Here is a 27,377-nt window from a genome sequence, read left to right as displayed (position 1 = left end):
AATTAAACGGCAGTCTTTCCCACTGAATAAAATAAAGGAACAACCACTTTCCTGGGGATAACTCTAATATCCTGATGATGCAGTATAAATGCCTATACAGACAGATAGAAAGATTTAATTTGATTAAAATGTGGTATGCTTTCTTGTAAGGTTTCCTTTAGTTTACTGAAAGTGAGTCATACATTCACAGTGCTGGAGGCTAAATAAAATATATTTTAAAAAAAACCAAAACATGCCTATGGGTGTCTGGATGGCTCAAGGGATTAGTATCAGGCTTAAAGATAATTTCACCTATAAGTCATTGGTTCATATCCAGCACAGACTGCTAGCGACTGAAACTCATTGCCATCTAAAGGCTGCTGGATAGTCTTGTGAAATGAATTGCTGGACTCAGTGCATTAACAAGATCTCCTGCATAACAAAAACCACGGCTGCAAAAGGCTGTATGTCCATCGTCCCCAGGAGTGGTCCCTCAAGGTGAGGACTGATGTACAGTGGTAGTTTCACATTGGTACTGCCTTTGATATCTAATTGTTCTGTGGAGAAAGCTTTCCATGACAAATGCTTAGGTAAGCAATTTTTAGCACCTTAAACAATTGTTTATTGGAACTGTTCGTTCTGGAGCACAGAAAAGGAGAGGCTATTCTTGATTTGGCCCTAACTAAGAGGGCTAGGGAGATGATTCAGTATTGACAAATGCAAGGTAATGCACATGGAAAGAAATAATTTAAACTATTCATCCCCATAGCTGGGTTCTCAACTATAAGCACTCAGGAAAAAAACATGAAACAGCACAATGATAATCTGTGCTCCTGGTGAAATGGTGGTCAAAAGTGCAAACAAAATGTTGGGATGTATAACTAATTGGATTGAAAATATTGTAATTCTATCATATAAATCAGTGATATGCCCTTGCTTGGTATACTGCATTCAGTTCTGGTCAGAATACCTCAGAAATAGATATAACAGTGATAGAAGGGGTCAGAGACAGGAAACAAAAATGATTACGGGCATAGAAAAACTTCCATATAAGGAGACATTGAAAAGACTAGGACTTTTCTCAAAGGAGATGAATAAAAGAGAACATGATTCAGGTATACAAAATAATGAATGGGATCGAGAAGGTAAATCAGGCACTTCTATTTACCTAGTCTCACAATATAAAAGCAAGGGGCTATTTAAACTGAAAGGCAGCAGTTTCAAACTCATAAAAGGAAATACCCTTTTACCTAATGCATAATTAATCCCTGGAACGTATTGCTCTAGATATCCTTGTTGCCAAACTCCTACTAGGATTAAAAGGAGAATAGATCTGTATGGATATTGTAAACATTTACAGTTATAGTAGATAGAATAAAAAAAATTTAGAAGGGATATGAACCTTCATGCTTCAGGTCATGAGCCCAACTTCTAACCTACAGAGGTTAGGCAGAAACTTCCCCTTTGCACAGGTTATGCCATAATTGTCCACTGAGAAGATTCTTGTGCCTTCTTCTGAAACATCTCATACCAGCCACTATTGCAAAACCAACTGCACTCAGTGGACCATTGTGATGGGCCAGAATGGCGATTCCTGTGTTCCTTTCTTCACTATATTTATTTTATTTATTTTTTAAAATATACTTTTAAATGATGCAATTATTTTAAATGGTGGAATTAGAAAGGAAATAGAATTGCAGTTACAGAGCCAGTTTTGGTGGTTTGGTTTTGGCATGGAACAACTTATCTTTTAGGAAAAAAATATAACTAGTAGTCCTTTCATTGGTTGCGATGGAGTGATCTGTCACTGAGCGTATATGCTGTTAGTACGGGGACTCCATTTTGAGTTAGGTGGAGGGAACTGGACGGCTTTTTGGAGTTTAGGAGGGGTAAGAGTAAGGAGATATAAAATTTGCCCCTGGCTTGAAAGTGTTAGTTTAGCTTGAGAGCTTGGTTCAGGCAGAAGTTTTCCCTACCTTGAAAGATGTACTCCAGCCTGTATTGCCAATCCCAGGAATTCAAAAATCACAAGTCAGACCGCAAAAATCATAAGATTTAAAAATTATATGTATACTGGGTTCTTTTTTATTTGCCTTCTGTTTGTTTGTTTTTTAAATGTTAGAGCTCACGTTTTCAATCTTTTTCTCTGCAACCACCAGAGATAGAAATGTACATAAGAAAAGTAAAGAAAAGCTGCAATTCCCACACATTCATATGATTCCAGGAGCTGGGGGTTTAAGTAAACACCAGATATCATAAGACTCATTATAAAATTGTGTGAATTGGCAACACTGCAAGTTTAAGCAGAGGCCTGATCCAGCTTACGTTGTACTTAAACTGACAGGAATTTTTGTAACTTAAATTATTTTATTTCCTACAGAAACTTAACTGAAAAATTATATTTTTCTCAGTATTTCTAATGGAGTCCTACATTTTTCTGCTCTTTTCCCTTCACTGTATTTGTATGTATGACCCACAGCCCATACATTTTGACAGCTGTGTGATATTGGCATGTCTCATGAACTTACAAATCCTTCACAGGGGTTTCCAATGTTATTCAGCATTTTTGAACAGCCATTGTCTTCATCATCTTTGTTGTGTAAAATACCTTGTAGTTCAGTTATATTCTGTGCAGCTAGAAGCATGGAATCCTAGAAAGGAAAACGGTGGGAAAATTAAAATAGATGGATAATTTGCTGTAGTACAGTATACTTGTTCATGCAAACCCTGCCATAATATTCACTGAATTATAGGCCTTTTCCATTTCTTACATCTCTTTGGTTATCTAGACCATCCCTTACCAGTGCAAGATTGTTTCCTATGATATATTATCCCGTGTTTTGTCCAGTTTTGTTGTACATTTCTCAAGGAACAAGGTTATCACCATTCAATTTAGCGGATTATTCCACACCATTAGGGCTTACTCAGAAAATGTGAAATTCACCTTTGTTCATTTCTGCTGCATTTTGGGTCATATACATGTGTGCAGGGCATTTAGGATTTGGTATTACATGACACTGTGAGAAGTGTGTATTAAACTGCTCACATATATGTTTTATGTGTGCTTAGCTCATATTGATGTGGGTGTATGGTATACCCACCTGTAGATGTTGTAGGGAGAATGAAATATTCTTCACACAAAATTTCACAGTCTTTTCTAAACTTCTAAATAGCTTTTCCTCCTTATTAAAGGTCTGGTCTTTCACCTGAAATAGATGTTTACATGATGGTTAGGGCAGCAGTGAACTAATGAAATGAGTGGACAGAGATCTGCTAGAAAAAAATCTAAAGAAAAGCCTATGAATTCCTCTCTGTGAAGCTGGATCACTGTACTGCAGTAACTCTTCCAAACCCACTTACAATTATCAGGTCTAAAGAGAGGAAAAAGCAAGGATACTGGAATGTGTATGATAAAGATATTGATTTTTGCAGCGCATTAAGGTAGCATGAAGTTATTTAATTGTAGGCACATCTATGTTTATCAGTGACTCCCTCCTTTTTTATGTTTATACAATTTGGGCAAGAAATGATAGGTAACAACATAAGTCTTTTCACATCATAGCCATGCTTCCTCCAGTGTTCCCCAATGCAGATGTGGGCAACTGCCTGTGCAGAAATTTTGTTGCTATTATTTCTGTAGCACTGTGCGGCCCTGTATATGTTACAGTCCCATTATCTCTAAAGGGGTTGTTTTACTTCTTTATGGTATATAAAGAAAGTCTGGATTTTTTTTAAATTCTTCATTTCTGCTTGCTTTTTACCTTAGAAATATGAGAACTGTCAAGTCTAGTCTTCACTGCTTTCACTGTCAGAGTCATTGAAAGACTCAGAGATGTGCGTCATGAGTTTTCTCAGCTTCCAATTATAGGAGAGGGAACGCTGAATCTTTAACAAAGGCATCTTTTTTCCAAAGTGATTCTCAAGTTTTTAGAATTCAAAAGGTGTTAACAAAAACAAATAGTAAATAGGAAGTTCTAACAGACTGAATAAAAATAATTTCCCCTCTCAGTCGATTTCACTGTATGGTTATCTCTGATATCATAATCCTATTAATCCTCCAGTCTGCCATGGAGCCTTCTAGGAAAAACAGAAGTAAATCTGAATTTCTAGTGTAAAAAAAAATGGGAAGTGGGGGTGGGGGATGGGGATAGAGAAATGTCTCCTCAAAAAGAAAGAAAACAGAAAAAAGGCACAAGGCTGCAGGTAACCTTTCAAAGGGCAAATGTTCTTGTATAAGCAATCATAGTAAAGTATACAGGGTAAAATGTTCAAAAGCACCTAAGCCATTTAGGAGGTTAAGTCCCATTGAGTTTCATTGAGACACAATGTCCTAAGCACCCAAGATACTTTTAAAAATGGGGCTTGAGTGCAAAGAATTCAAACACTTCTTTATAGTTTCATTGCCCTAATTAAATTATTTATTGTGATAACATTTTCAAAGGCACCTAAGTCACTTAGGAGCCTAAGTCTCAGTGAAAGTCAATGGGACTTAGCCTCCTAAATGGCTTAGGTGCTTCTGAAATTTTTTTCCAATAAACCAATAATTATTTAATTAGGGCAATGGAACAATAAAGTAGTGTTTTAATTCTTTGCATTCAACACACTGCAGCAGATTTATTTTAAAAAATGTGTAGTCATCTATTCATTTTGACAGTCAAAGGTTTTTATGTTTTACTTCTTTATGGTATATAAAGAAAGTCTGTAGGGGAAAACTCATTGCCCATACTAATCAGCATATAAGTCTTGTTTGGTGGTCTTGGTGTATGTACTAGGGCCTGAATGATGCTGAATAAAATGCACAGAAAATGCCCTCTGTAGCTATCCCGCACCTACAATATCTTCTACAAACCCATCTGTTGAGCATTGACCTCCATATTCATTTGGTGAGAACTGCTGACCAGTATCTCTGTGCTGCAGGTCAGAGATTTGTAGAAAAGGCTAGATCCAAAAGAAAAGATGGAGGACACATTGAGAGGTTTTCCTTTCAATCTAGGGTCATAGTATCTTTTCTTCTTTGATGTGACACATGGGAAATTACATGATAAATACCGTAAAACAAGTGACATTATGAAGTCCTCAATGCAAATTTGCAAATGGCTGACTAAGTACCTGAGGCTCTCCCCCCGTCAGAATTTTCAGATGGCTAGTAACCCTCTTGGATTTCTTGCTAATGGAGTGAATATTCAGTTTGGAAAACTTCTCTTTAAGAGATTCTTCTTCATCATTCTTCTTATACTTCAACACTGCAGAGAGAGAATTTCACAACACTAATAATCTAAATTCATTGGGCTCTAACACAGCTCTGCACTCTAATATAAGACCATTTGAGACAAGAGACTTTGATGTCCCTTGCTGTAATCTTGTGTGAAACTGCTGGAAAGAGGTAGTAAAGTTAAGGCTTAAATATGGCAGGTCTTTAAAAATATCTTTATTAACTATTATTAGTGTTAGCAGTAGCATCACTGACATTAGTATAATGTGTTATATGCAATACTGTACTATATTCATTTTCACATTTTTGAAGTTTACATCCCTAGTGATCCAACCTGGATGTTTGTTTTTAAGTTTGAGACTACAATGCAGTCTATACACCAGTTATGTATCTCAAAACCCAGCATGTTTTGTAGCCCAGATAAAGCCAGAAAACAATATCATAATTGGTAACATAATTGGAGCTGAAACCATCTCCCATAATCACCAGCCAAAATCTACAATGTGTGAATACAATTAATAGGAGAAAGGAATATACCATCTCTGTTCCCTACCTAAATCTTTTCTTCTTTTAAGTTCATTGATGTTCACATTAATGTCTTTCACAGCAGCAAAGGCATCTTGCAGTGCCTTGTGGTCAGGGTGGGAAGCAGGAGTTGAATTCAAAAGCTCACACAGTAACAATGGGTATTTCATCACACGCTGTATTGGTTTGATCATCAGGGATCCCATGTCCATTAAATTCGGTTTTCCTCTATTATTTACACAAACAAACAGAACTGTCATGTAAAATGGCAACCCTAAGAAGAAAAAAATGCATAGTCCTATCTAGTCAGTGAAGTTATTACCTTTTTAAACCTACAGTTGATTTTTTAATTACCGAAGATGTCAAAACTGGGGCCTAGTTTTACATTCAGTGACACAGGTGCAATTCCCATTTAAATTGAAAGATTAGGAGACACAGTCAGTGGGGAGTCTGGGTTGGGGTAAATTGAAAACCTCTTCTGGCTCCCTCATTATGAAAGTTATACCAGCTTAGACTTTCTTAGACTTTCATCTACTCACTAACATATAATTTCTACCTAACCTCTGAATTTGGCCCACTGAGGCTAAAGGAGTCTGTATGGTACACTTTACACACCAAGGAGCTGGGAGAGAGGGATGCAGTAGGAAAAATAACTAACATTTAAGTATTAAAGTAGGCATATTACACCTCATTTTGGCACCTCAATGTGAAAGTGACATCAATTCAAAGTTCCTTATTTACACCCACTATTGTGTACCTTACACCGCTGAGCTTGCCTCTGTAACCATAGTCCTTTGTTATACTTTCTGCTGCAGTAGTGATAAGGTCGATTCTAGTAGCTGTGGTTGCTGATTGGTGGATTACAGCTAGTGATGGGCGAATTTGAAAAGGATTCAAAATTTGGTCTGGATTCTCCAGTTTGGATGTTTACCCCAGGCTTATCCAAGCCATCTGGATCTCTTGACCCCATTCCTATCATGCTGTGACTCCCTCCTTTCCCACACAAGCCATCCCACCAAGTGGCAAACATTCTAAAGCCCTGCTCCCACCTCTTTCTGCAGGTTCTTTTATGGAAAGATATTGGGGTAATTTGCTTCCTCTGCAGCACATGGGTAAAAAGGGCCTGTTTGCCTTTTCACTCATGACAGTGTTTCCAAGGGGAAAGAGAAGGAAAGAAATTTCTGGACACACTGGGAAACTGCAACAACCCCATGTTGGTAGCAATCATATATAAACTGCTGGGACCTTCTTGTAGGTCTGCACTTTAAAGGAGGGAGGGAGCTATTGATAATAGTCTGAAGACGACAGGATCCCTAGCTGTAATGCAGCTTTTTATGACAGAAACACAGAGCAGTGCTTCCATTACATCCTAAAGAAAGAATTTCTGGAAGGAAAAAAGTTCTATGAGATTAACTACGTGAGATTTAATGAGAGGTGAGCGAGAATGTTTGAGCATGAGAAGGGACTGGGTTAATGGAAAATAAAGGGAACATAGAGGGAATACCCACTGAATATTGCCAACTGCCAACTTTTGTTGTGGTCAGCCACAAACACAGCTGAAGAAAGAAAGCAAGAAAGAAAGAAAGCAAGAAAGCAAGAAAGAAAACTTTGGCTTCCACTTATAAAAATATACTGGAGCACTATTGACTAATTAAGTAATGATTTGGATGCTTTGGAAAAGAGGCATCTGCATATTTAAGCCATCTCTCACACGCAGGCACTCAGTATAAAAAGTCCTACATGAAAAAAGGAGTTTTAACAGTAAATGCTTTTTAAAGCCTCTTGATGTCCCCAAACCTTTTCATCATTTCTCTTTTCTCTTCCTCCTCCCCATTTATTCTGCATCAAATATAAAGCTGTTTTCCCTTCTTTTAGCTTCTGGCAGCAGGAATAAAAATAATCTTAAATTGTTATTGTTTTTCCTGAAAAGCTCCATGAATGCAAATCTTTTAAAAGCTGCCTCATGAATGGAAATCTTCAAGTGTCTTCTCTCCATACAGTTGCACTTTGGACAGCCGCCCAAGTGATAAACAGCCCTCTGTTCACATATCTGCATGACACAGTCTAGCAATATGGTTTGAAAGATAGTAGGTTTGTTATGAGATGATGACTCCCTGCGGCACAAAGTGCCACAAAGTTCAACTCATCTAATTCTACTCAGTAAGATCATTTTATGATAACCACTCTCCCTCGATTAGTCCTGTTTCTAATACACCCCTTTAGAATACACTGCAGCCAATGAGAACACTGCATTGCCACACAATTTAAACAGATGTGTAATGACTTGTGACATCTTCTGTGCAGAAAATTAAGCTGATAATTCATTTGTAATGCCACTGCAGCCACCCAGTCTTATCATGAATTTAGCAAGTAGTTTAGTGCCATGAGTAGCTGCAGTAATCTCATTGCAAATCATCGCTGTTGTTTTGCAGTCATGTAAACACAGCTGGTTTAAATGCATCAGGTTCCACTGCACAACCCTCCGCATTGCATGCAACAAAATAAAGTCACGGATGGGGTAGGGGCATGGATATGTACGTCTAAATAGTTGTGGTGTCAATCTAGGAAAAATATACTATTCAATTTTAAGTTTGGCATGCTCTCTTTATGAAATATATAATTCTTTTGTGGAACACACTAGCAGAAAATGTGTTAAGGTGGAGTTGGGGTCACATTAAGTTTGACAGTTTGAAGGTCGCTGTCTTAAAACAAAAAAACTTCAAATCCAGACTCCAGCGAGAAACTGCTGAATTGGAATTCATTTGCAAATTGGATACTATTAATTTAGGCTTAAATAGAGACTGGGAGTGGCTAAGTCATTATGCAAGGTAGCCTATTTCCCCTTGTCTTTTCCTACCCCCCCCCCCCCCGGATGTTCTGGTTTAACTTGGATTTAAACTTTGAGAGTGGTCAGTTTGGATGAGCTATTGCCAGCAAGAAAGTGAGTTTGTGTGTGTATGGAGGTGGTGGGGGGGGGTTGAGAAGGCCTGGATTTGTGCTGGGGGTGGCCCACCTTGATTATCATGCGCATTGTGGGTAGAGTGGTCACTTTGGATGAGCTATTGCCAGCGGGATAGTGAGTTTGTGTGTGTGGTTTTTGGGAGGGGAGTGGGGGGGTGAGAGAACCTGGATTTGTGCAGGAAATGGCCCAACTTGATTGTCATGCACATTGTGTGGAGAGTTGTCACTTTGGATGGGCTATCACCAGCAGGAGAGTGAATTTGTGTGGGGGGGTGGAGGGCGAGAAAACCTGGATTTGTGCTGGAAATGGCCCAACTTGATGATCACTTTAGATAAGCTATTACCAGCAGGACAGTGGGGTGGGAGGAGGTATTGTTTCATATTCTCTGTGTGTATATAAAGTCTGCTGCAGTTTCCACGGTATGCATCCGATGAAGTGAGCTGTAGCTCACGAAAGCTCATGCTCAAATAAATTGGTTAGTCTCTAAGGTGCCACAAGTACTCCTTTTCTTATTGCTGTGTGTGTTTGTCATAACTTGTAATGTTTCTTAAACATTATTTTTGTGTGTGCAAATTCACTGTTTCACAAAATCTACAGGGCAAATAAATCACTATGGCCCATATTCTGCTGTCACTTACACCATGCAACACTAGTGAACTCAATGAGGTTGTACAGGTATAAGTGAGGGCAGAATTCAGTTATATTTGATTGTCCAGCTGGAGTAACCCATCCAACTGATGGCGAAGTGGAGAATGCTTCAATACTGAAGACTATGTTTTTCCCTGTTATACTACAGTGGAAAGCAATCTGTAGCCTTACTGTTCCAGTGACCTCAGAGATGCTTGGGGTAAACACCAGTGTACTTTCTAAATCAGGATAAACCAGCTGTGTAGAGCAGGAATGGAAGAAGAAGCAATGGATCCCATTGAGACAATCCTTCTTTTTATAGGCTCCCAGACTTTAAGGCCAGAAGGGATCATCTAGTCTGATCTCCTGCACATTGCAGGCCACAGAACCTCCTTCAAATTGCTACAAGGTAAGGGCTCAGTGGGTAACCACAGTCCTGAGGAAGGGATGGCATGACACTGTAACACCCCAGGAGAAGGTATTTGCTGTGCTCCCTGCACATACTACAATATTCCTTAGCATTCCTAAGCACCTGGACTATGATTATGTCTGGTCCTTACGCAGGAGAATGGCTCCTTGCACCTGTCACAAGCACAACCACACAAGCACCAGGCACAGTTTGGCAACTCAGAGGTAACTGCTTATGAATCCTTGATCAATTTAAACTCAGTGAGAAACTCACAATTTAGTGTTTCTACGGGACATTCTTTGAGGGATATAAGTGCATGTTAATTTATGATAGTGCAGTTCAAGTCAGTGTGGCCAGTTCACACTATAAACACACACACTCACACTTTCAACTATTTGCTTTTTTTATTTCATAACTGTAGCCTTAACTTAGAATTTCCTGGCTTTCAAGTGTTCCTTCTCCATCCCGATAAGGTCTTTAAAACAGCAATTTTAGCAGAGCAATATAACTTTACCTCTTCTCTATCAGAATTAGTATTTTTGCCTAAGATTGTAAATTTTGTTTTCAGTTCAAGCACTTTCTTCTCCCACTCCTCGCCCAAGATATCTTCAGAATTGTCCCATTTTGATGGCCCTTGGTTTGTGGGTCTCCTAAAACTACAGTCTAGGAATGTACCCTTCTTTATGGCCTTATTTAAGGCAGGAGAGTCAGTCAGTAGCTCAGAAAGAATTTTATTCTGAGAAGAGTCTAGAGGGGTTTTGAATCCAGAGCTCAAATCTCTATCACCTGGATCATTGTTGTGCTAGTGTAGGATTTCAAAGGACAGCACTGTTGTTGGTTTATTTGAGAAGCATGCTTTAGAATCACAGAAATACATCTGTTCTGAAGGGAGGCGATAAAATTAAGGACTCTGGCAGGATTGGGAACCAGATTAAGTAGCTTCATAAACCAGTTTTGAAAAATACTGCAAAGCAGGTACAGTAGTAATTAGAAAACCAGATAGATTAGGAAAAATTAAAAGTCAAAGACTTTTTCACCAATGTCTAGGAGAAATCTAATTTCTGTTGCTGCACAGGATTACCTGGTACTAAAATGATGCTCTTGTTCTGAACATTTCCATACATGCAATTTTAAACATTTTTAAACATTTTTTGTTTTCTAAAAAACAACAAAAAAGTTGGCATGATACTTACTCTTCCTCATATATCTTTCTGCAAAAGGAGAAAAACAAAACAAGTATTAGCTTCCCCCTAAGAAAAAATATATACAGACTATGGGCGAAATTCACTAATGTGTTCAGTGACACAAAGCAACTGTAATTGGCCAGTTGAGCTAGGTACTTCACAAAGCAGCCAGTGGATACCAGTGAATCTGGCCCTACATCTTCTTGAAAATACAGCCCTTAATGGGTAAGGACTTTCATAAACCAGGATTTGGTGATAAAACTCAACCATCTCATAGAGAGTTTATATAAGGGAGTTGCTGTACTGTGCGAGCAGTAATTAATGCTTAAGTCCTAGCTACAAAATCACTAATCAATAAAAGAAAGAGTGTAAATTCTTGGGCTCTATATATGTCCACTCTATTCTTTTTAAATAGAAATAAAATTTTAAAGAATGAAAGATGGACGGTGTATTTTAGTCTTTTTGAATATACGTTTCCTTGTATTTTTATTAGGATTCCCTTTTTTTTTTTCAATTAAAGATTTACTTCCTGAAAGACTCTTTTTGTAGATTAACTTTCAAAAGCAGTCAACAGATGTGTATATACTATGAATTTATACACCAAAAATATGCAGGGATATGTGCTAATGTTTTGGAAACAAACACACATAGATACATTAACATGGGATATTTTATTAAAGGTATGATTTAACATACAGAAGAAGTTTGGCCATTGGACAGGATGTTTAGTGAAACAACACATTAGAATCAGAAATTCAGCATCTCTTAATACCTGACTTCTCTGTTGCCCAGAGCTGAGCAATATTCCCTCCCAACATCATCACCCACTGCGGTCTGGCTGTCCACCACAAAGCCCCCTCAACTGCAGCTGACTAACTGAGCATCAGGAAGCTGATATAGTAGTGCTGCAATGTTCCTGCAGTGACAGCTTTGGGAGAGCTCTCTTTGGTAACCAAGATGCTTCTGACTAAAAGTAAAGCAGGTGATCACCAGCAACATTTAATGTATACAAAATTAATTTCATAGGCTAAGCTAATGCACAATATCACTACTGGATTATAAGATTCTACAGAATTTACTAATGCTGATGTCTCCAAGGCATGACCTACAATTTGGATGGAATTTCTGGCATGTTGGAACTCCTCTGCAATCAGCATGCAGTGTAAGAGACTGGACAAGGGTAATTAAATACAGTGTGCCTGCACAGGTGTGCAGAGTACAAACCTCACAACAGTCCTAATATGGAAGTCTTTTAATACTGTACAATACAGCTCAGCTGAGAAGCAGCAACTCCGCCCCTTAATCATTTGGATCCAGTTTCAGTATTTTTTTTAAATTTAGCAATTCTTTGCTCAAACAAAAATGTCTTTGTTTTTAAGAAGTGAAATTTTGCAAGAATAACAGTTGTGGGCATCTGAATGTGTTATGCTGCATGGAGGAAAGGAGTCTAAGCCTTATTTAGTAGGAACTCTAGTTAATTCCTCCTTTTGAGCCATACTCTCTACAGGATAGTTACAGATTCAGATGAATACAGCTATACATTTTGATTGTGTTCTTTCAACTCTTTTTTTTTTACTAACATTTCTGACACTTGCTGAAGTGGATATAAATGTTCTGCTTGCTACCTTTAGTCACTGTAAACAAAACCAAGGAAGAGAAAAAGCAAAACCCACAATGCAATACACATAGTGATTTTTTTTCTATTAGTTCCTGAAAAAAGATTAAGGGTTAAGCAGGAAAGAACAAAGTGGGGGAAAAAGACATCATAGTGATATAGTTTAGAGCCACTTCCAGCTATGAAAAGCTTAGCAAAGCTCTGAATTGGGGAATCCAGTAACTAAATGCATTATGGTGGTTTCCTCCCACAGAAGCATCCTGCAATGGCCAGGATCAGAGACAGGCCATTGGACTAGATGGCACAATAGAGACGGAAAGTGAATTTGGGGGTTGGGATTGAGGTGCTCTACATCAAGAGATGACACAGATTCACATGGCTAGGTTTAGGATTAAGTCACATTATCCTGTTCCATGCCAACTCTGAATAGAACTTCTCTAAAGAACTGGAAATTGAAGCTGTGGAACTGAGCAAATTCACTTGCCATTCAGGCAGTCACAGCATGTCTTAACTGTGAATTCTAACACCCACAACACAAAGTAGCTAATAGTGCAGTCACTTCTAATCCCTGTAGCCTGAGAAAGCTGTAGGGAGACAGAAGCACGAGTATGTTGTCCGAGAAAGCAAATAGCTACAATCACGTGACATTTTAATTCCAGTGATGTTATTCTGTGCACGCACATTTGACAGAATTATAGCAGATGGGGGAGTGTGTGACAGGTCTTTGGGGGTCTTGGGCAAGGTTCTCTCAACACCGTTTATGATACTGCATTTCTCTGCCAGTATGGGCACTGATGCTAAGGGAAGAGAAACCTTCCTTGTGCTATTTTTTGGCCATCCTAGAGAGAAAGAAATCTAATCATGGCCCCTGGCTTGTCATCTTTTCATGAAAGCAGCTTAAGCCAGAGCTCCCAGCAAGCCTCATAAAACTCCGGATTTACAGGGGACCTTTCATCTACATCCATTTAAAATGTTCCCTGCTAGGCAGCTGACTATGGACGGAAATCATCATTTGAAAAGATCTTACTTTAAGGACTGTACACAGTGTTTTAAATGCTGTTTCAGTTCTTCATCCTTTTCATAGAATTCAAGCATGGCGTGCGCATCGTCATGGTGGTAGCAGTAGATTTTATATGTGTCTTCTAGTGGGCCTTTAATCTGCAAGAACACTTCCCCTGTTAAAGAGAAAAACAAAGCATGTCAAGCCAGACAGCAGCATCTCAGAAGGCGTTTTCCACAACATTAGTCATGAGCTAAAAATGCTGGTTTCCACTTTACTCTCCTTAGAAGCTACCTTGTGTGTGTATGTGCATTATTTATCATATGCCTTTCTCAGTTGCTCATCTTTGTCATAGCTGGGCACCATTATAACAGTTTGAAAGAACAAAAATTCCCTCAGGGAAAGGTATGAAATGCTCTCTTCCTCCCCCGCTTCCTCCACTTCCCCCAACGTGCCCAATCCCCATCAGTTTACAAGTAAACCAGACTGGGTGGTTTAGCTCTTAAAGGAAAAATGGTGGTGTGTGTGGGCGTCAGGGGGAAGGAACGTAAGCATGCTAATTTTCTTTTTGATGCTTTTTCAGCTGCATATAAACCTAAATGGGTCATAACAGGAATAATGACTCCAGCCTCCTGTTAGTCTATTTGTTTGTCTCTTTTGATTTGTTCTGCAGAATACTGAAGTAACAACAGTTGAGGCCCAGGATAGAGTTTTTCTTCACATCACTGAGAACCAAAGAAATACTGTGGCCTGGAGTCATTATTATATACCATTTAGGTTTACATGCAACCAAAATGGAAAAGGATAAAGGAACACGCTTACATACCCTTCCCTGCACACTCCACACCCTACACTATTCTACCATTAAGAATTATATTTGGGATTTTCAAATGTGCTTCCATCTCCTATTGAATATAAATTGGATTTGTGTGCCTAACTCCCTCAGCCTGCACCCCCACCATAAACCTCCTAGCTTGGTTTCCTTGTTAGAAAGAGACAGTAAGCTGAGTACATCTGTTTTCCTGAGTGGCTTTATTGTTTGTAATTCTAACCCTAAGTAATGGTGCCAGCAAGGTGCCAGCAAGATGTACCTTATAATGCACATAATAAATAATAATTATAATGTGAACTACTGTATAGGGCATTTATAGAAAAATTACACCTGTGTGGCAACCAGTCAGATTCTTCTCCTTTTATAAACAAGAAGGTTCCATTGGAGTTATAGTAATAATGACTAAAGTTAAAAGCAGAATGATACATTAATTGGAATCCATCGCCCCATTCACAGGTCAAGCACAGTGCTGTCAAGTGCAGTGTATGTGTTGCCTTTCAGCCTGACCACTGCATTCCATCTCATAATTCATTGTATGAACCACTCTGTCTTGAAGTGAAAGTGATTCCGTTTCCACAGTAACAACAACTCTGTTTTTTTCCTCATAGCAGAGAAGGTTAACTGGGCTGTCTAATATGTGTTGGTTTTAAGGTGTGAATAGGGAAAGAACAATGACTGAGATAAGACCACCAAAGTTCATTTCACTTAGTGTAGGACCACAAATCAGAAATCTACCAGAATCCTGTAGGCCAGTGGTTCCCAAACTTGTTCCGCCGCTTGTGCAGGGAAAGCCCCTGCCAAGCCAGGCCGGTTTGTTTACCTGCCACATCCGCAGGTTCGGCTGATCGCGGCTCCCACTGGTTGCAGTTCGCTGCTCCAGGCCAATAGGGGCTGCTGGAAGAGGGGGCCAGTACATCCCTCGGCCCAAACTGCTTCCAGCAGCTCCCATTGGCCTGGAGCAGTGAACCGCAGCCAGTGGGAGCTGCGATTGGCCGAACCTGCGGACGCGGCAGGTAAACAAATCGGCCCGGCCCGGCAGGGGCTTTCCCTGCGCAAGCGGCAGAATAAGTTTGGGAACCACTGCTGTAGGCAAAGGTACTTACATCATCTCTGTTCTGTATCCTCTGTGATAAATGATAATACCAACAGCTAGCAACATTAATTGAAGACTGACTTTCCTATTAACCCTGTATAGACCATTATTATCCAGCAGTGCAAGGAAAACCATATAAACATTCACTGGGTCCTGTTCCCTTAGTTCTGATTTGGGCTGGTCTATACTATGCGGGGGAAATCGATCTAAGTTTCGTAACTTCAGCTATGTTATTCACGTGCTGAACACTTGCAGACAAGCCTTGAGATGCTGACTATTCAATTTCCACTGACTTCAATAGGAGCTGCGAGTGTTCAGCACAACCTTTAGTGTATTAGCCTCTGATAAGAGCAACAGTTTTGTTGTCTGCACCACAAATGCCAAATACAGGCTCACAGTTCATCTCAGCAAATTCCCAAATACGACCAAAAGTGTTACTCACTTCCACAAAATAAATGAGCTCCACAAAATCTGTGCATTAGTACAGTGTGCCACTATGCCAGATTAATTCATTGGAGTTTATGTTGTTGCTAAACAAGAGATTATGTACTGATTTGACTCAAATGATAGATGTATTTCCTAAGTCTAAAGTTCTTCTCTGTCCCAGACCATATGAACTGAAGCAACCAACACAGACATAGGTAAATTATTATGGCAGCTTCCAGTATACTCTATATCAGAGTTGGGCAAACTATGGCCCACGGGCCACAACTGGCCCGCGGGACCCTCCTGCCCTGCCCCTGAGCTCCTGGCCCAGGAGGCTAGTCCCTGGCGCCTCCCCTGCAGCCTCAGCTCACTGCGCTGCCGGCACAATGCTCTGAGTGGCAGGGCTGCAGAGCCGCAGCTGCCTGTCCTGGCAGTCTGGGCGATGCGGCTGTAGCATCGCCAGCCACCAGGCAGCGTGGTAAAGGGGCAGGGAGCAAGGGGCATTGGATAGAGGGCAGGGAAGTTCGGGGATGTGGTCAGGGGGCGGGGCTGTGGATAGGGGTCAGGGCGGTCAGAGGGCGGGGAACAGGGGGTTGAATGGGGGCAGGGGTCGGGGGGAAGTCAGAAGGGGGGGGTTGGATGGGGCAGCAGGGGGCAGTCAAGGGCAGGGGTTCCGGGGGCAGTCAGGGGACAGGGAGTGAGGGTAGGGGGGTGGATGGGGCACGAGTCCAGGGAGGGCCATCAGGGAACAGGGGGGGTTGGATGGGGCAGGAGTCCTGGGGAGGGGGCTGTCAGGGGGTGAGAAACAGGGGTGTTGGATAAGGGGCGGGGGCCAGGCCACGCCTGGCTGTTTGGGAAGGCTCAGCCTCCCCTATCCAGCCCTCCCTACAATTTCGGAAACCCGATGAGGCCCTCAGGCCAAAAAGTTTGCCCGCCCCTGCTCTATATAGTCCAAATTATTGGGTTGTCTTTGGGGACTGGTATTACTTCCGGTCTCAGTCTTCTGAGTAATCTGGGGACTCCAAAGCTGACTGCTCTCCTGTACTGCATTCTAGAGTGCTCTGTAAATTGGTCTTGGAGATGAAACCCCAGAAAGGCTTGAATGAGGGAAACAACCTTTCCCCAGAGCTTTCAGGGGTGCTTCCTGTGTCTACAACAAAGGGAAGGGGGCAGAAGGGGTCAAATGGTAAATTGAAGCCTTGCTGAAATTTCTAAAACTTCATATTCCTATGTGAATGGGGAGAGAAAAAAAATACACAGGAGGAGGAGAACTGGAAAATGTGTATTATCTCTGCTCAATATATTCAAAAGGGTGAATAATATTTTATGATGTGTGGAATGTGACAGAAAATAATATAAGGTAATTATGTAGATCAATGGTACCTCCCCACTTGGAATACTGTGTTTAGTTCTAGTCATCCAGTCTAAAAAAAGATACACGAAAAGAAGAGGGTCCAGAGACAGATACCAGTAATAATTAGAGGCATGAAGAGACTGAGGCATGGAGAGAGAATAAGGCCTTGTCTGCACCACAGGGGAAATTCGATCTAAGCTAGCAATTTGAGTTACGTGAACAGCATTACTCAAATCGACATAGCTTAAATCTACTTACCGCGGGGTCCACACTACACGATGTCAACGGGAGACGCTTTCCCGTTGACTCCCCCTACTCTTCTCAATCTGGTGGAGTACAGGAGTAGAAGGGAGAGTGATCTGCGGTCCATTTAGCGGGCCTTCACTAGACCCGCTAAATTGACTGCCGATGGATCGAACGCCTCTCGTCAATCCCCCGATAAGTGTAGACAAGCCCTAAGAAGACTAGGGCATGGTTTACACTAGGAAATTCGGTAAATATAACTACTACACCCCTGAATGACACAGTTAAGCCGAGCTAACCCCCAGCGTAGATTGACGAGACAATTCTTCCTGAGGGAGGTGAAATACTTGCACTGACAGGAGAAGCCCTCCAGTTGGCATAGGTTGGTGTAGCTGCTCCGCTACAGTGTTTTAAGTGTAGACAAGGACTAGGGCTGGTTAGTTTAGAGGAGATGAATAAGAGGGGACATGATGGAGGTACACAAAATAAGGAATATCATTAGAGAAGGTAAAGTGAGGTGCTCCTATTTGCCTTTTCTCTTAATACAAGAACCAGGGGACATTAAAATGGAAACCAACTACATTATGGTCCTTTCTACAATAGAGAAATAGGCAACTTTAATGTAGTTTTACCAGGCCAAACCCCTAGTGAGCACACTGCACTGATATAAGGTAGAGTTTATGCTGGTACAATTTACTTGGGTAAGTGTGTCTATGTTAGGGATTTACCCTGGTGTAACTAACTACATTGATGTTATTACATGAGTGAAAATTTCTCAAATATAGACAGGACCTATCTCATTTCTGGTGTCAGACTGGTGAATTAGCACTGCAGCCCAACCTCACACTGACTGGTTAGATTCAAGAGAAAGATTGTACATTGGGAAAATGTCTACATTAAATATATATATTTTTAGCCCCTAGCCACTGGAGAATGGGTTAAAGAGTCAGAAATTATTTTTGGGATCCTCTTTTGTTCCCTTTCCTCAAGACAATTGTTTTTTCAGGGGCTTGTTTTTACACCCCGTACAGTGAATATTAGAACCCCACAAACAAAGCTATCTTCACATGTTATCCCTTTGGGATGGCAAAGGCTCTCTAATGATATTACTACCTCTTTTCAGAAACTAATGTCACAAGAAGGAATCACTCTTTCACCTTTTCTCAGCTCTATCCTGCCCACTCTAGTCATTGACACAATATGGTTTAGCCATCCATCTGAACCAGACCCACATATATTTTCATAACTAACTCTTATGTCCATACTGCTTCCATAGCTAAATTGAAATAGCTAAATACCTAATAAATTGATGACATTGTTTGTCTTTTCTCCCAGACACGGTAGGAACTCAAAACACTGACTCCCTTTGCTGCGTAGGAAACAACTGCCTGATACAATGCAACATTTTTTATTAGGTGTGTGAATCACCATGACGCACAGTTATTGAAATACCATCAAACAGCACAGTCTCATCAAATTACATTGAGCTGGGTGCCTTGGCAAACAGGATACAGACTTACTAAGATCAGTACTTTGGCCAAGCATCATCTGCGTTAAAATCTGTGGCAAATTATAGTTTCTTTTCAATTCTCTTGCAAGAACACGGGGCTTCTCTATAGCATGTTGCCTCAGGCTTATGACTAATTTGGAAAAAACAAAACAAAAAACAAAAAACCCCAAACTACCCTTTGACTACTCTTTGTGCGTAATGGCTTGGTTGAGTTCTGAGTATGGGAGGTGAGCACATTTGCTAAGCTACGTGCACAGCTTTCATTAAAGTGGGTCTGCAAAAGGTTTCTGAATTAAGCTTGGTATGAAGGGATGTACCAGGCATTTGATGCCTCCCTGCTAGAGGCTCTCTCACCTTGACACCCCGTACCCAAAAGAGGTACCTTTTGGGAGAAAACAGCAGTCAGTTTAGACCTTCAGGAGCTGCCTAGAGAGACCACGCAGGATCAGCTGCTAGCAGAACCAATGAGAATTGGTCTTTCAGCAGCTAGAAGAGCCATGCCCAGAAGGCAATTTAAAAAGAGCTCGTGCTGCCTACTGGGGGCAATTCTGAGACAGGAGAAGAAGGATCTCCTCTGTCTTAATCGAAAACCCAACGAATGCCAAATTTGATCTTCTCTGGTTTTGTTGGAGGATCTTCTGGCTGACTCAGAGCCTACATAAAGTATTATCATATACCTTGGGCAATGGTGTTGCATATTTAACAAAAACTTATTTCCCCCAAAATGTTTATTAGTCATTGAAATTAAGTAGCTGTTGACAAAATACAAAGATGGTTAAATAGTCTGGCTAAGAATTCTTTCCCATCTCTGCTGCTCAGGTTTCATTCTCTTGACTTTTGGAAAGCACTAACAGATTTTGGAAGCTGAAACTACAGAATAATAAATGTTACTTCTTTTTCTGTGTTTTAATACTAATCAAGCTTTTCTCTTCTGCTAACTCCTATTTTTTATAGGTTGGTCCACTACACCTGGAAGGAGATTTAAGCTTGAAAAACAAGCACTAATTGATTGTGAAGCCCAGCTGGGCAGGGGCAGGGACAGGGGCAGGCTGAACTTGTATAAAGCCACCAGGATGAGAAGTAGAAGGGTGCTGCAGAGGAAATAGTTTGCAGTCACTCCCTGGGAGAAGGGAGGTGTGTTTGAGGCTACAGAGTTTGGCAAGTAGTCAAAGAGGGAAGTAGGAAAGAATCTAGGAAAACAGCAACAGAGTTTTGGAGCAAGCAAACAAGAGTTGCTAGACATAGAGTGGCTACTGGCCACTGGGGAAGTGGCATAGGACCTGGCCGTGGAGCAGAAGACTGTCTGAAACAGCATATGAACAGCTGATACAGTGGGCCTTTGATACCCTGGAAAGGGAGGAGTAGACAGTGACTTGGCTAGAGGGCTGAGTCATGAAGAGGGAGCTCCCTGAGGAGGAGAAGAGCGAGGAGGAATGTGGCTTGAACAAGTATTGGCAGGGGGCATTAGACCTGACTGGTGCTAATCCTCAGATGTTGCCACAAAGAGGGGTTCAATGCTGAGCAAGCCCTCACAGATTTGCGAGGAAGTGATGCAGAAAATAAATGGGACTTAAAAGTGAAATCTCTCTTCAAGTATATGAAATTTTTTATAGAATTTTTATTATCCAAAATTGGATTTCTTATCCAATAAAACTGTTGCATATATATTTAGGAGTAAATTATGGCTGGCTGTGAAGGGAAGACAGCACAAGGAAACCCTCTGTCCCTCCCAGTGCACCTATGCAGGAGACAGCCATAATGTGGTGGGTTGTGCTTAGGAATGCAAGCAGTAGGAGTCTGCTCCAATGCTTTAGGAAGCACTTTTTGGCCAAGACGGGGTGAGGGGGTGGAATTGTCCTTCCTATGCACCAGTAAGCCCTAGCAGGTTTTCACTGATGGGAGTGCTGCCTCCATGCTTTTAGAAGTGTAGCAAGTGCCACAGCTGAGCACACATACCCTAGTGCCCTTGGAGATTTTGTGCCTTATGGAGGCAAAACACCTTCCTCTCCCAGTATGGGAGCACAGTAGGTGCTTCCCATTCTCCAGGGTTCCAGCGGCTTGCATCGGCATAATGGGCCTGTAATGTCTAATAACCTAAAGAGCGGATTTATCACATCCTTAAAACCACACAAGAACTCTTGAACGTGTGACTGTCATGATGTATGTAATCAGTCCATCTGATTAAAACAACTGCAAACTACAGGCATAAATGCACAGCTTGTCTTCTGCTTTACCTTCCCTTGTTGACCATGAGCCACACCCTGTTTGGAACTCTATTCCAGAAGTTCTCAAACTGTGGTCGGCAAGCTCCAATGAGGCTGTCTACGGATAGTTCCCTCTAAGGTGTGTGCCTGGGTGGCCGCACACAAGAGAATGAAGGGCCACCCACCTAATTAGTGGAGCCGCGCAGGCGTGGTTTCACTCATGAGGTGCCTGGACCCTGGAGAAGATGCACATGTAAAGTGAGGTGGTGGCCTTTGGGGGAATAGGGGGTAGGTGGGAGGGGGAAGTGGGGTGAGGTGGGGGAAGTATGAGGTAGGTGGGGAGGCAGTGGGGTGAGGAGAGGGAGTGGGGGGAATTTGGGATGTGCAGGGCTGTGGCGGCCAGAGAAAGAGGCAACTTTCACCAGCACCAGGGCTGTGGCTGCTGAGGAGTGACGGCCCTCCTTCCCAGCCTCAGCTTGGGGGCTGCCGCAGCAGGTGAGAGAGGGAGAGACCCTGCCCCCCCCTTCCCAGTCCCAGCTTGGGGGCTGCCATGGTGTGGGAGAGAAGGCACATGCATCGCATCAGAAAGGTAAGACTACTGATATTAAAATGAGTTGTGTGCTTTTATTTGAAGAACAAAAAAATGTTAATTATTATTATGTTTTTTTATATACAGCTTTTATCCAAAGCGCTTTACAATAGTTAGCTAACGGTACAAACAACATTTGGAAAGATCATTAAATGGTCCACCAAGACCCTCAGCAATTTTCAAGTGGTCCACAAAAAAAAAAAAAGTTTGAGAACCACTGCTCTATTCACCATGCTCACATCTGAATAATTCTTGGCTGAATAATATATTGCAGGTAAACATCAGTACAACGATGTTTTGATATTTTTATTTTTCCAATCATTTTTTAATTCTTTACTATCACAGTACTATATGAAAGTTTGCCTAATTATCTTAGTAGGAAATACCAAATGGGGGGAGTGGGCCCTGTGGTTAGTACCTGTGGCATTGTAGTCAGGACTCCCTTTTACAGTTTTTACTCCCCCACTGAAATCAAGTAAAGATGGAGTAAGGGCTACAGGATCCAGCCTTTAATGTGAATGCAATACATCACTAGATAGGCTGTACATTTTTTATTTTTATGTATTATCATGGGAATTTAGTAAGGGCCTGCTCCCAATGGAAGTGGCACTAGATTAGAACAAAGGCTGGTGAGGGTATGGGGTGGACGAATGTTCTTATATTATCCTTCATACCATTTTGTAGGATTCAAAAAGACAATAAACATACCAATTACTTGCATGGGTGGTTCCACGTCTGCTGTGGCTTCTTCCAACAATGACAGCAGTTTGGCTGATATTTGATGGACTGTTTCAATGTTGCTAAACAAGCCAGCCACGTCAAACCTAACAATCTGATGGAAAACAAATATTGAGCAACTAATAGAAGCATAAGGAGGGACACTGAATAGTGCAGGCTTTTTCCTGCTTAGCCTCAAGTGTTCAAAACTCCAGGACATGCCACTTTTTGCCAAAGCCTATGTAAACATCCTTGCTGCAATTTCAAGGACACATGTGCAGTGTTTTAATTAATACAACTGGGCTAAAGCAGTTAACAAGGGGCACTTTATCAAGTGTATTTAAACTTATTTTGAACAATTCCTAAAGGAATATGTGTGTCTTGGAGAGAGGTAAATATTATTAGCTAGCTAAAGGAAGAGCTGTAGCTGGCTAAAATGTTTACTTACTTCCTCACAAAGAAAAAAGACAGTAAAACTGAAAGTGACAATTATGAGAGAATCTGATCCCTTTATGGTGTTACCCATAGAGACTGCATAAATTGAGCCCTGATTGTTTGTTTACATAGGTGCCACATATCAGGCAAATAACCTTTCTGGACTAGAAGAGGCCATTTTATGTGAGGAGATAGGAGTAAAATCAAGGCAGTGTATTTTGGCTAAAATAAACAGATTTATGGTTATTACAGAGACAAAGTGGGTGAGGTAATACCTTTTATTGGACCAACTTCTGGCCTGAGAGCTCTTCCTAGCCTGAAAGCTTGTCTCTCTAGCCAAGTTGGTCCAATAAAAAATTACCTCACCCACCTTGTCTCTAATATCCTGGGACCAACACAGCTACAACAACACTGCATATGTAGATTTATGGTTAGCCATTAATATAATCTGTGTGCCAAACCCTCTGCTGATGCAAACTGGCACAACTTCATTGACTTCAATGAAGCTAAACCAATTTACACTAACAGGAAATCTTAATACATAGGGCAAAATTATCTCACTGCTTATTTTGAAATAGGCAAAAAAAAAAAAAAAAAGATTTGAAAATATACTCTTCACACTGGCAACTTGCTTCCATGGACAGAAGGACAGTCATTAAGGTTATGGAACAATTAGAGTTACCCAGTATGTGGAAAGGCAGAAAACTAAAGGCAGTGTTGATTTTGGCAGATATGCTAGTCCTTCTAACCATTAGTAATAGAACCATTAGTAATAGAACTGTGTGTTTACATAGCAGCGTACAGAAGGAGTCCAGGAGAATCAAATTGCATGTTACCGTAACAGAATCAACATCATGTTTTAATTGCTTGTGTAGTTAATTTCTGATTATAGAGATTAACAACATTTTTGCTCCATTAGGAAATGTGAAATATTCATCTCTAGCTCAATCTTCTAGACACAATTCTTTTTCCTGTTGAAGCAGTCTGCCCTCAAATAAATAAAAAACAAGCTTTCAAATGTGGTTATTCACCTCAAAAATAATCTTAAAAGCGTATGACATTCTTAAAGCCTTCTTTTAAAAAATTGAGATTATGTTAAATTAAAAATGTAGGGTTGTGATCTTGTTTTTATAAGATTTTGTCTTTTATCAGTGGATCTCTGATACCTTACCTAATGCAATGTGCACGTGGTATTCAGAAATACATGGGCACATAATGACAAAGGCGCAAACTGGTATATGTGCCTAACTGATAAAAGTAGCAAACAATGGAAAAAATGTCTTCAGTATGAAGAGCAGCAAATGGATACATAAGGTGGTTCCAAATGCCAGGAGCTGCAGAGAAGAAAGCTCTCACATCAACATTGGCAAGACTGTAATTGGTGAGTGCAGCTAGAGAGGAGAGGAAGAGAGACAAGGAGCAATGTTGTCCTCTCAGTAACACCAGCAGGTGCCAGGGTTTCTACGGGCTTGTCTACATGGTGCCAGCAAAGCACATAAGAGCACTTTACAGATCACACCCCTCTAATGTGTTGTGGTACAGGCCCTACGGGCGCAGGTTAAAATGAACTAAATACCTTACAGAGCACACCAGCAGGGTCTACCTCAGGCTGTAATTGAGCAACATGTTAGAGTGGTTCACAAATCACAACCCTCTACTGCACTTTGCCATGCCTAAAATAGATAGGGTTCCAGGAGAGATGGAGTCAAGGCAGTTGAGAAATAGTTTGGCACAACTTAAGCAGGCAAAGTGTTTCGTGTGGAACCGTACACACACAGTTCAGATAACTGGCTAAAGACCCAGTGTGGATTCTGAGCTGTGTTAGTAGCATATAGCAGCTGCCTGGCCTGGTAGACTGTGAGGTAGGAGGACAACTTACATTTGCCTGCCAGAACCTGTCGCACAACCAGCGTGTGAGTGCTCCCACCTGCAGGGAATGCTGGTACTCCAGCACACAGTTTGCCCAAAACTGCAAAGGTTTTTGGGGGAAAATGTGCTCTCTCTGAATAGCAGCCAAGCAAGTTTGAAGTTTCGGTGGAAAAGCAGAATGGGTATAAACTGAGCTGTAAGACCCGCAGGAAAGATGTAATCTGATCCATCCTGCTTACATGTAGCTTCACTGTCTAAAATGCAAATACCTCAGGACTCACTGGGTTGCCTTGCCTAGCATTTTCCCACAACAGCTGTTCAAGCAACCAGGATGAGTTTGTTTGAATAAAAGCGGTCTTCAAGGGTGAAATTCACCATGGTGTGAATAACATTCAAGCCCCTTACTAGGGAAGTTGGTGTAGTGGAGCTTCCATAATGATGGGACAAAGTCAGGGGAGGGGACGTGTAATCTGTGATTACACAGGAGGCTGCCCAAGCAGCATGGAAGAGCTGAGGCTGCTATTCTATTTCACAGCCTGGAATAATGGCCATGGGGTTCAGGGTGAGGAGGTCTGTGCTGCAGTCCTGTTTCTGCCCCATTTATTCCAGCTTTATGCAGGTGAAATGAGCTTCACCCTGAAAGCCTTTAGCATTTAAAGTATTCCTGCTTGCCCTCCCTGCAGAAAGACCTACCCCCTCCAAAAAGTCAGGCCTAGAATTGTACCTTTTCTATTCACTTTTCTATTCACTTTTTCACCATTCCTGCATATCCCTTGGCAGACAATTGTGTTTATTGTTGATTGCAGACAGAGCAGTGGTGAATGCAGATCTCTGTCAAATCAGCCTTTCCTCCAAAACACAAAACAAATAAACCCAACACTTTATTACCTGCTTGTTTCTCAAGGGCTGAACCACTTCCCTGATGCACAGCTCCAGGTCACTGAGGTAGTCTTTCTCTGTCTGCACCAGTTCTGCAATGATTTTTACCCTCTTGGCCATCATTCGCCTGGTCAGCTGCTCTTCATTCTCCTGCAGTGAAGTGACGGGTGACAAGGACCCAGCTTGTGGGGCCATCTTTTCTGTTAAAATTTAGCACAGAAAACTTATGAGAACTGTAGTGTAAGAACCTTTATTCCCACTGTCATACCTACTCCGGTTCAAGTCACTGATATATGTTTCGTCTATTCAGAGTCATGGAAGATGCTTGGTGTATCTCAGACAAGGATAAACCCTGCCTCGTTGGCCAAAGCAAGGAAAGCCAAACAAGCAGCAGACTCGTGGTTTCATTGCCCTGGAATGGGGAGCTTCACTGTCGGAATCCTGTGCACCGAGCAGCATAGCTCCTTCCAGGGTTTGCTCTGTGTTAGTGCAGGGGGAGAATATGGGGTCAGAAACAATGCTAGTGTCCACTGAAGACTCCCCTAGCCACATGGGCAATGAGGGGAAAAGTATATTCAGCAGAGTAGCTACATAGGAATTACTATACAGGATCAGGCCAGTGGTCCATGTAGCCCAATTAACCTGTCTCTGAGTGCCCAGTAGCAATTGCTTTGGTGGAAGAAACCCTGCAACCGGCAGTTATGGGATAAGGCTGTGGTCATCTGGGGCAGGTTACTATCTTAAATTTAGGCTGGGACTTTTGAAAGAGCTGAAGGACTTAGATGCATATCTCCCATTTAAAATTATTAGGATTTGTGCATTTGACTCCTTTAGAAATAAAATCTTGGCCCTAGATTAACTCTTTGGGGCAGGAAAAATTTCACTTCCTATGTAAGGTGAAGATTGCGTTTAACTGAGCCTCACTGGAATAATCTTTGCCCTGTTGAAAGAGATGAATGTGTGGCTCAGGGATACAGGAAGTTGTGCTACAAATTCATCTGTCCATGATGATGATGAAGTCTGTAATTCTATCTGATTAGGTTCCGTTGCCCATTGCTGAGAAATTCTAGGAGAATGAGGTCAGCTGTGAGATTCAGTAACAAAGGATCCCAAGGGCAGGAGACACGGGGATGCAGCCACTCATGGCTAATTTTCCTTATAATAAACCCAAAATACCTATTTTATCCCAGACATTCGGAAATGTTCCTTTGATATTGGTGATAACACATATATGTGTTACAGGTAGAGAAGAAGGAAATTTGCATGTTTCACAGAGCATGTAAGTCTGTAATGAGGTTCCTTCCTTTCATAGGTTCATAAGGCATTCGGTTTGCCAAACTGGCAGATACGCTATGTGTGAGCTGCGTAGACAGGTTGTGTTTTTTATCTGTAGGCACAGATCTACCTCTTTTTCACCAGGAAAAAACACTTGATAGGAAGAGAGACTTTGGAGGGTGTTTAAGATACTGCTAGCCACAAGATGGTGTATAGAACCACCAAAAAATGGACATACCGTTACGGAGTGTCAGTGCAATACTCATATAACAGTTTGACAGCAGAGAGACTTACAGCTGAGTAGCAATGCAGTGGCACCCTCTGTTGAGACCCAGACTCTTATGCTATTTGTGTCTACATTTTGTATACACCCTATTGCCTAACAAGCCAGTAACAAGATGTATCTTTCATTTTTGCAAGGTGATAACCAATATTGAA

At 41.3% G+C, this 27,377-nt stretch overlaps 1 protein-coding gene across 1 annotated transcript in view; it reads right to left on the bottom strand.

The window, feature by feature from the left end:
• Window positions 1-27,377, bottom strand: part of ARHGEF38 (Rho guanine nucleotide exchange factor 38) — a 56,034-nt gene that overhangs the window by 16,078 nt on the left and 12,579 nt on the right. The window contains exons 2-9 of the mRNA XM_048846655.2: window positions 25,674-25,864; window positions 22,473-22,596; window positions 13,541-13,688; window positions 10,908-10,925; window positions 5,745-5,944; window positions 5,089-5,222; window positions 3,081-3,185; window positions 2,508-2,630 (exon numbers count right to left, since the gene is read on the bottom strand). Coding sequence (XP_048702612.1) covers window positions 2,508-2,630; window positions 3,081-3,185; window positions 5,089-5,222; window positions 5,745-5,944; window positions 10,908-10,925; window positions 13,541-13,688; window positions 22,473-22,596; window positions 25,674-25,864 — 1,043 coding nt within the window. The remainder of the gene's footprint in view (window positions 1-2,507; window positions 2,631-3,080; window positions 3,186-5,088; window positions 5,223-5,744; window positions 5,945-10,907; window positions 10,926-13,540; window positions 13,689-22,472; window positions 22,597-25,673; window positions 25,865-27,377) is intronic.

This window comes from Caretta caretta, chromosome 4 (assembly GCF_965140235.1).
Source record: "Caretta caretta isolate rCarCar2 chromosome 4, rCarCar1.hap1, whole genome shotgun sequence".
Lineage (NCBI taxonomy): Eukaryota > Metazoa > Chordata > Testudines > Cheloniidae > Caretta > Caretta caretta.
This window is presented reverse-complemented; position numbering and strand designations above follow the sequence as displayed.